Genomic DNA, 10,237 nt, shown 5'->3' with positions numbered 1-10,237 from the left:
CCGCGTTCCCCTCGAGCATTCATGCCTCATTCATTCGTTCCTCCCGCAGGCACGCGCGCACTCATTCATTCACGCTCCGCCATTCGCGCGCGCACAGTTCATTCATTCCCTGCCCAGCCGCCATTCCTCCCCGGCTCCCGCGCGCACGTGGCGCCCCGCGCCCCCCGAGTGTGCCCCGGTTGGACGCTGCGGGGGGAGCCGCGGAAGCAGCCGCGGCTGCGCGGGGCCGGGGCTGGCGGGAAGCCGGGCTGGGGGCGGGGGGCGGGCGCTCCCTGCGGGAAGCCAGGCGGGGTGGGGGAGCCCCGGCCGCGCCGGCTGCAGGCGCGCTCGGCCTTGGCGGAGAGGGCGCGGGCCGGGGGCTACGGCGGCGAGCGGCGGCCCCGGGGCCATGTGGACGGGTGGCCGGCGACCGGGCCGGCTCCGCCGGGCGGTGAGTACCTGCGAGCCGGGAGGGCGCGGCGGCGACACCCGCGCGTTGGCGGGGCGGGGCTACCCACGCCGCGGGGCGGTCTCTGCACAGCGACCGAGGCGGCCAGGCCCAGGGCGACGGTCCAGCCTCTCCGCCCCTCCCCGCGGCGCCCCCTCCGGTGTTGGCGCGCCAGGGCCCTGCCAGGCACGCTTCCCTGGCCCGGAGGAGCGGGCCGGGCACCCGGGGAAGCCGGGCACTCTAGGGGCGGGGCCGGGATTCGGCAACAGCGCTGTCCTGACCCCCGAGCGGCCGGTCCGGGAGCCCGGGTCCCGTTAGTGGGGTCCGTAACCCCACCACGCGCATCCCTGCGGCGGGAGGGAGGGTGGGACCGAGGGCCAGGCTGAGGCCCGAGGATCTGGGACTCGCCGCTGTCGGGCACAGGAGCCAGGGGCAGGCAGGCCTCCTCCTGCCGGGTGAGGCCACCAGCCGGGACTGCGGGCCGGGAAAGGTTGAGCTTCTTCGAAGGGGGCTGGACCAAGGGCTGGTTCATTGAGCGTTGGTGGCTCACCGGAGCGCGGACCCCAGACACCCTCCTCGTTGAGTACCTGCGAGGCAGGCACTGCTCATCTCAGTTACCAGAGAGGAAACTGAGGCCCAGGGCCGCCCCGCTGGTGCACTCACCCTCCCTGAGCCCCAGCACGTGGAGTGGGCATGTCTGCCCTCGCATTTCCGCTTCCTGCCTGGTGTAAAGGTATTTCCTCCCTCATCTGGCCCCGACCCCATCACCGCTATGGTTCCTTTGGGGCAGGAGCAGCGTGGGGGACATCCTGGAGTCTCCTGAGCCGGCAGGATAGGAGCAGAGTAGACACCCTAGAGTGAGTGGCTCAGTGAGAAGCAAGTCCCTGCACATGTGGAGTCCTGGGTGACCGAGGTGGGCCCACCTGCAGACCAGGGCCCAAGGCCTGGGGCCATGGGGCAGGCAGGGTCTCCATGAGAGTGGCTCCTTCCTGGGTGCCAACACCTAGATCCCTGGGGGCCATGGACAGGTCCTTTCCCTCCTCTGGATCCCAGTCTCTCCACTCACCAACCACAGCAGAGGCCCTCTCCACTTCTGGGGCCAGCGAGGACCATGGGAGAAAGGCCCTTGTGAACAGTGGTGTGTGGCCGGCACCAGCCCGTGTGTGGCACTGCTGCTGGGGCAGGTAGCCTATGGAGGTGGCTCTGCCTGGCATCCGCGATAAGCAGAGGGGGGCTGCGGCGCAGGCCCTGGCAGAGTCCCCGAAAACCCTTAATTTTCCTGACTCTCACTATAATCAGGGTGGCACAGAAAAGTGAGCAGGATGGCAGATGTGGCTTCTTCCCGCTGCTCAGCACGCCGGCGCCGGGCGAGGATCACAGAGCTGTGGGAAAGACCCTCCCTGAACTGTTGTCTCATATTTATAGATCCTTGCGCTCTGTGTTCCTCTTAGTGTCAGAACCTGGAGCTGTTCACGCATGAGACTCTTGAGTAGAAAACTCGAGGGCTGCCTGGAGCCTCAGCCATGTGGGAGGGGCGCTCCAGGGACTCGGATGGGGAGTGGGATGGGTCCAGGACAGGGAGCAAGTGTGAGTCAGGGCAGTCTGGAATATGATCCCATCCTCTCTCAAAGACTCTTGGCCATAGGGCCTGGCCCACAATAGCTGCCATTTATTGAGCGCCTACTATGTGCCAGGTCTAGTATAAGCATGCTCACATATCGCCTCCACGGCACCACTTGGAAGTAGTCCTCCTACTCCTGTAGGCCCTTGAGTGAATGCCGTACAGAATGAATGGGTGGATCGATGGTGGGCGGATGGATGGGTGGGTGGATGGGTGGATGGATGAGTGGATGGCGGATGGATGGATGGGTGGATGGCGGATGGATGGATGGGTGGATGGATACATGGATGGGTGGATGGCTGATGGATGGATGGTAGGTGGATGGATACATGGATGGGTGGATGGATGATGGATGGATACATGGATGGATGGATGGATGATGGATGGATGGATGGGTGGATGGGTGGATGGATGGCGGATGGATGGATGGATGATGGATGGATACATGGATGGATGGATGGGTGGATGGCGGATGGATGAATGGGTGGATGGATGGATGGATGGATGATGGATGGATGGATGGGTGGATGATGGATGGATGGATGGGTGGATGGGTGGATGGATGGTGGATGGATGGATGGTGGGTGGATGGCGGATGGATGGATGGTGGGTGGATGGATAGGTGGGTGGATGGTGGATGGATGGATGGGTGGATGGGTGGATGGATGGATGGATGGAGGATGGATGGATGGATGATGGATGGATACATGGATGGATACATGGATGGATGGATGGATAGATGGATGGGTGGATGGCGGATGGATGGATGGGTGGGTGGATGGATGGGTGGGTGGGTGGATGGCGGATGGATGGATGGGTGGGTGGATGGGTGGATGGAGGATGGATGGATGGATGGATGATGGATGGGTGGATGGGTGGATGGATGGCGGATGGATGGATGGTGGGTGGATGGCGGATGGATGGATGGTGGGTGGATGGATAGGTGAGTGGATGGTGGATGGATGGATGGGTGGATGGGTGGATGGATGGATGGATGGAGGATGGATGGATGGATGATGGATGGATACATGGATGGATACATGGATGGATGGATGGATAGATGGATGGATGGATGGGTGGATGGCGGATGGATGGATGGGTGGGTGGATGGATGGGTGGGTGGGTGGATGGCGGATGGATGGATGGGTGGGTGGATGGCGGATGGATGAATGGGTGGATGGATGGATGGATGGAGGATGGATGGATGGATGGATGATGGATGGGTGGATGGGTGGATGGATGGCGGATGGATGGATGGTGGGTGGATGGCGGATGGATGGATGGTGGGTGGATGGATAGGTGAGTGGATGGTGGATGGATGGATGGGTGGATGGGTGGATGGATGGATGGATGGAGGATGGATGGATGGATGATGGATGGATACATGGATGGATACATGGATGGATGGATGGATAGATGGATGGATGGATGGGTGGATGGCGGATGGATGGATGGGTGGGTGGATGGATGGGTGGGTGGGTGGATGGCGGATGGATGGATGGGTGGGTGGATGGATGGGTGGATGGCGGATGGGTGGATGGCGGATGGATGGATGGATGGGTGGATGATGGATGGATGGATGGATGGATGGATGGGTAGATAGATGGATGGGTGGATGGATGGCGGATGGATGGATGGTGGGTGGATGGATGAATGGGTGGATGGGTGGATGGGTGGATGGATGGCGGATGGATGGATGGATGGATGGATGGATGATGGATGGATACATGGATGGATACATGGATGGATGGATGGATGGATGGGTGGGTGGATGGATGGATGGATGGGTGGATGGGTGGGTGGATGGATGGCTGGGTGGATGGATGAGTGGATGGCGGATGGATGGATGGGTGGATGGATGGATAAATGGATGGTGGGTGGATAGATAGATGGTGGGTGGATGAGCGGTGGGTGGATGGGAGGAAGTGAGGGTGCCCATGAACCCATGGCTTGTTTGGAGACAGTTGACATATAATTTCCCAAATCCCAGGAGGCTCATTAGGCCCAAGAGCTGAGTAGAAGCTGAACAGGTGAGGGTAGAGGAGTGTCTGAGGCACAGCACCGGTCAAGGCCTGGGAGTGAGGGGAAAAGTACAGGGATCTGAAGAGGCTCAGTCTGCTGGAGTATGGAGGTCAAGGGCATGGCCTTGGGACAGGCAGAGGTGGCTTCTCCCCTCAAATCAGGTGAAGACACCCAGGGTCAGAGGCAGGAGTAACCCCGAAGCTCATTGTGTTGGCCTAGAATTGCCCCCAGACTCCTCCCGCCCCAGATCGGGTCTCTGGCTTAGTGGAGAGGCCTGGATGGGAGTCCAGAAGCTTGGATTTGAGTTCCTCCTCTGCCGACTCCCTGCATGACTGTGAGCAAGGCCCCTCCCCTCTCTGGGCTCAGTGTCTGAGGAGTGACTTCTGTGGCCCAAGAGCAGGCACGGGTGGTGAGCTGTGGTGGCAGAAGCTGCCCGGAGCCGGGGTGAGTGAGCGAGTGAGTGACTGCATTCCGCACGCACCGGTGTGTGCTCCCCACGCGCGCCCCGCAGCACTGTTCACCGGGCCATGCAGGCCTCGCCCTTCAAGAGCTCACGGTGTGTCAGGAGACATGGACCTTGACCAAGGTGGGAGGTACTTCCGCCTTTCCCTGCCCTCCAGCCGGGAAGGAGCCCCCACAGTGGCCCCAGCCCCAGTGGGTCCTGAGTCTGGAGGCCGACGCAGCAGTCGTGTGGGCTTCCTGGGGGGTGCCAGCCAGACCCGGCTCTGAGCCAGGCCAGGGGACTGCAGTCCTCTGGTCACTGAGCAGGCCCTGACTCCCGTCAGGGGTGGGGCCGGCCACGGGCCATTCCAGTCACACTGGCTGCAGGGAGTATGTGCAGGGACTGGGGGGCGCACAGGGCGCGAAGCAGTGTGGTGGCCCGAGGGGGTGGTGCTGGATGGCAGGCGGACAGACGGACGGAGAGCTCGCCGGAGGAATAGATGCGCGGAGGAGAGCCTGGTGGACGGGGTGGGGAGGGAGGACAGGCGGAGGAACGGACGAGGAGACGGGGCTGGATGAGCAGAGCCTGATGCCGGCGACGGTGCTGGGGGAGCGGACGGTTGGGAGGGTGGGTTTCTGGCGCACAGGCAGGGTGGGTAGAGGAGTGGACGGGAGGGTCTGAAATGGACGGATACAGGCCTGAGAGCCTGATGGCACCTAAACGGGTGTGGCCAGCGCATGGGGCCGGGATGGGCGGACGGGGACCTGGTTAACGTCAGTAAGGTGATGGGTGTGCGAATGGAAGCCTGGATGGCAGGATGCAGGAAGAGTGAATGAATGAATGGGTAGGATTTCATAGAAAAACCTGGGTTTTTAGGAAAAAATTTTTTAAAAACCTGAGCCCTGGCTGGTGTGGCTCAGTGGACTGAGCGCCGGCCTGCAAACCAAAGGGTCACCAGTTCGATCCCCAATCAGGGCACAGGCCTGGGTTGCAGGCCAGGTCCCCAGTTGGGGACACACCAGAGGCAACCACATGTTGATGATTCACTCCCTCTCTTTCTCCCTCCCTTGCCTGCTCTCTAAATATAAATAAATAAAATCTTTTAAAAAATTAAAATAAAAAGTAAAAATGGAAAAAACCTGGTCACACCAGGCTCACATTTCCCCATGGTGACAAACGGCTGAGGCCCCGTGGCTGATGAGCAGTTCCAGGGGCGAGCCCCCTGCGGGCCCCTACAGACACCCCAGGTGACCTCACACGCATGTCTGCCTGGCCACTGGGGTCTGTGACTTGTGTCTCTTAAGTTCTTGGGGACATCCACTCCTTCTCTAGTCAAAGTGAGAGAGGGAGGATAGTCACTGTCGATGACATTTTCTCCTCTAGCACCTGGGTGTCATCTGCCCAGGACACGTCACTGAGGGTCCCGCATCCCCACCTCCTCAGAACAACCCGTTGAGGCAGAGGGGCAAGCCACCCTCCCCCACCCAATGAAATGGGTGCCTCAGGTCAGCCCCTGCTGTGCTGAGGGTTGAAGGAGACCCTCACGGTCAGCCTGACCAGACACGAGTCAGAGGGGCTGGGGCGCCTCCCAGAACCTTTGCAGACGGGGGAGCGGCCCCGGGGGCCCGAGGCTGCCCCGTCTCCTGCACAGCTGCGCCATGGCGGACAGGTCCCATTGGCTCGGGGGTGTGTGGAGACAGGCTCGGACACGTGTGGAGGGGTGGACGCATCTGTGGACGGACAGGCAGAAGTGTGGGTGCTGGACAGGAGGAGCAGGGATGGGGACACGGGTGGCTGGTGGGTGGACGGGTAGATGGTGAGCACGCGGCTGCGGGGGGCAGGTGCCGGCGTGGACAGTGAGGCGGGAGTGGGTACCTGCTAACGGAGGGATGGTGGCCGGGGGAGGGGGGCATCTCGAGTCCCTAGATGCTGGGGTCTGTGAGAGTCTAGCAGGGGGGGAGGGGGCCGCATTAGGCCTCTCCTTCTGTGTGTTGCCGGAAGACACACTCAGGGGACGATACAGCCGCCATGCGGCCTCTTGTAAAGGCGGGCGATCAGCAGGGAACCTTGCAGGGACTTCCTGGTCTGAAGGTCTGGACCGCAAGTGGCATATGCGTGGGTGCTGGGGACTTGGGACAGCTAGGAGCTGTGGCTGCCCCCGAGGGCTCTCAGCCAGCATGGAAAGCATCCGGAAGCAAGGGCAGGTGTGAGGGCCTCCGGGCCGTCTGGGCCCTCGTCTGGGAAGGGGCCGCTGACAGAACTGTCTGCACGGCCACGAGGGAGGCTCGCGGAAGGTGGCCGCACGCGATTGGTGGCCCTACAGCACTTGGCAGGGGGCGGGCCTGGGCCCTTTGCTGGGAGCCCTCAGCCTACCTCCTCCTCTGAGAGCCCGTGGCAATGCCTGGCTCAGGGATTAAATTTAGGGGAACGGAAGGGGGTGGGGCTCAGAGTTCTTAGCAGGTGCCCCGAGGACCACCCTACAGTGGCCCCAGCGGCCTTCGGCCAGGTCGGCCCCGCCCCGTCACAGGAGGCCGTGCAGCAGCGCCCCTCCCGTGGGGGGGGGCGGGGCCGGGGTGGGGGTGGCAGAGGGTCTGAGGGGAGGAAACAGGGCGTATGTGTGTGACCTTTGCGGTTCCCATCCCAAGCCTGCTGCATCCGAGCCATGTGACCTCGGGAAAGTCACGTCGCCTCCCTGAGACTCTGCTCTGATTTAGCACCAAACGGAGTTCACAGCTGCGCTGCCTCGCAGGGCTGGGCGAGGACTCGGGGGCCGGCACGGACCAGGGCGCACAGTAGGGCTCAGGAAGGGGCTGAGGTGGGTGAGCCAGAGGCAGGGCTGCCAGGCTGAGCGCGGCGGCCCAGCTGCAGCAGGAGAGCAGGCCCGGACTGCGAGCGCGGCCGCCAGCAGCATCCTCCAGGGCCTCCGGCCCAGGCGGCGGAGAGCCAGCGGGTTGTTATGACAACGGGAACTTCTCTGATGCAGCCGGCAACTCTGGGAGAGGCGCAGGGAAGGCCGGGGAACGGACAAATCAGAGCCCTGTGCAGAGGCTCCCTCAGGCCCCACTGGGTGCCAGGCGCCCAGCACAGGCCCTCTCGCCCGGTTCCCAGCGCTGCCCGTGGCTGAGAATTACTGTGCCTGTGTGTGACAGTGAGGAGAGGGTGTGACCTGCCCAGGGTCCTGCTGGGGTGCTGGAGGGGGATTTGACCTCGGATCTGCCTGTCTCCAAGTCCTGTTCCCATGGCGATAGAGCAGGGACTGGATGGCTGCTGCGGGGGCGGGGGCGGTTGTCCAGGTGCAAAGGGGTGGCCCTCAGGGGACAGCAGGGGTGGGAGGGACACTGTGGCCTTCGCAAGAGCCTGGGATGCCTCCCATGTTCTCTTCCCCATGCCCAGCCCAAAGGTGACCACACCTGGCTGGGGCAGCCGTGGCCTGCCAGCCTGGACCTGTGATATGTTGACTTACACATTCATTCGAGAAGTGCTTCCTGAGCACCTACTGTGTGCCCGGCCCTGTGTGGAGAGCTAGGATAGAGTGGACACAGATAGTGAACAAATGATCACAAGCATATCAATTACAGGTGGGGGCTGCAGTATGAGACCAGGGGTGTTGCAGGGGTCCCCGGACTAACCTGGGGGATGGGAAGGGTCAGGCTGCTGGTCTGCAGCCCTGAGAGCTAGGTGATGAGAAGGACAGCAAGAGGAGAGGGCGTCAGCGTGCTGCTGGCAGCGGGAACAGCGAGCGCAAAGGCCCTGTGACCACACACAGCTCAGCACCGGCCGGGAACATGAGGAAGTCCCGGGGATGGGTGCACAGTAGCAGAGACAGAAGACTGGCCCATCAGAGCCTCGCAGGGCATAGGAGAGTGTGACGTCGTCTGCTCACCTGGTCTGTGATTTTAAAAGCTCACTCTGGTGGGTCCGTGAGATGAACCGAGCTGAACCAGCATAGGGTCAGGGGCCCCAGGGAGGAGTGATGGCAGGTGTCCAGGTGAGACATGGTGGCACCTGGGACCAGCAAGGTGACAGTAGGGATGGAGGGAAATGGGGAGGTCTGAGAGTGGCCCAATTGCCTGGGCCTGGTCTTTAGGGGGGGGGGTCTGGGCAGAGGGAGAGGGAGGGGTCCCGGAGGCTCCGGGTCCTGTCTCAGGCGCCTGAGCTCGTGGAGCTGTTCGGGGGTGCGGTGGGACATCCGGAGAGCTGTGCAGCTGAGCCCAGCAGAGAAGGGGTCCCTAGCACTTGAGCTGAGGTGTCTCAGTGCTGCCAGGTGGGCAAAGGCGGGGACACAGCCATGAGCGGTGACAAGCAAAGCCCAGGCTGTGCTCCCAGCAGCAGCGCAGACCGGCTCTGGGGGTGGTCGCTGGCCACCAGCGGCTGGCCCAGGGCCCAGCTGCCCCCCAGCGAGCCTTCCTGTGGCTCCTGCAGCCGGATCCCAGGAGGGAGGCCTGCCTGGACCCCTGCCTCCCGAGACTCAGGGCCCGGGCCTGGCTCTGACCCTTCTCTGGGTTCATGACCCCCCCCAGCCCCCCGTATAACTACGCCCTGGGTACCCACGTACCAGTGGCCTCATAGCACCACCAACCGCTGTTCCTCACCTTGGCCCCGGGGCATCCCTGAGGAATTGCACAGGGCAGCTAGTAACAGAGACTGACGTGACCGTGGCCCAGATAAGACAGGGGTTAGCTGTCTGCGGTTAAAGGGGTGCCGGGGCAGGACGGGGGTACAGGGCTGCTTCTCACACACGCTTCTGCTGCCAGTGGCCCTCGCGGCGCCCCGCGGCCCTCACAGCTCCAGCCATCACTTCCGTGTTCTAGATAAGAAGCGGGAGGTGGGGAGCGGCGGCAAGAGGGTCCGGGCGAGCTGTCTGGTCCCCGTTACAGGCTCTCCCAGAAGTCCTGCCCCACAAATCCTGTTTCTGTCTTATTGGCCACCCCTGGCTGCAAAGGAGCCTGGGAGATGCAGTTTTTTTAGCTCGGTGACTCGCCTCCCAGAATAAAATGAGGGTTCTTTGCTCAGGAAGAAAGGGAGAAGAGGGGCAATCAGCACCCTCCACCACGCCCTCCTCGTTGGCCAGACCGATGTGGTTCTACTGTCCCCCCTTCAGGCCCTGGCTTTACCTTGTCACAGGCACTGAGTGCTGCCTGCCGTTCCCTGTCCCTGGGCCCCACCCGGCAGAGGAGACAGGAGATGTTGGGAACGGGGCGCCTCCCTGCACAAAGCAGGTGCTCAGTCGGTGCAGACTGCCTCCCCAGGCAGAGGCAGAGCCCGGGACACGACCTTGACCTCTCTAGCACTTTCTAAGCCCCGAAGCTGCTCCCATTTAGTGAGAATCGGACAGGAGGCCCCCTGTCACGTGTTCTCTGGATCAATGGGCAGGCGGGCATTTGGCAGCCACTCTGCCCAGTGGGGCGGGGGGCCCTGGCACCCTGAGAGGGCGGGAGGATGCCAGCCGTGTAGGATGAGAGGACTGGGGTCCACGAGGCCCCAGGAGAGGCTTGGCTGAGGAAGATGCTCTCTGGGGCCAGCTCCCAGGCCCACGGCCCTGATCCCGGCATCCCCAGGCAGGACAGCCATGGCCCCCTCATGGAGTCCAGGGCCGAAGCCCCCTGGAAGGGAGCATGTGGAGCGGACCCTCGAAGCCACACACCGAGCCCCAGCCCAGGCGGGAGCCCCGACAGCCAGACAGCTCGCCCCCGCCAGGCAGCAGGGCCTGGCCAAGCGGAGACGG

The 10,237-nt window shown here is 62.9% G+C and overlaps 1 protein-coding gene across 2 annotated transcripts in view; it reads left to right on the top strand.

Annotated features, from left to right (window-relative positions):
• The first annotated feature begins 374 nt into the window (after window positions 1-374).
• Window positions 375-10,237, top strand: part of BEGAIN (brain enriched guanylate kinase associated) — a 40,138-nt gene continuing 30,275 nt past the window's right edge. For both annotated transcript variants that reach the window (XM_090271404.1, XM_090271403.1), the window contains exon 1: window positions 375-430. In XM_090271404.1, coding sequence (XP_090127530.1) covers window positions 389-430 — 42 coding nt within the window. In that variant the 5' untranslated portion in view covers window positions 375-388. The remainder of the gene's footprint in view (window positions 431-10,237) is intronic.

This window comes from Furipterus horrens, unplaced genomic scaffold (genome assembly GCF_987537825.1).
Source record: "Furipterus horrens unplaced genomic scaffold, mFurHor1.1.pri manual_scaffold_3, whole genome shotgun sequence".
In the NCBI taxonomy this organism is placed as follows: Eukaryota; Metazoa; Chordata; class Mammalia; order Chiroptera; family Furipteridae; genus Furipterus; species Furipterus horrens.
This window is presented reverse-complemented; position numbering and strand designations above follow the sequence as displayed.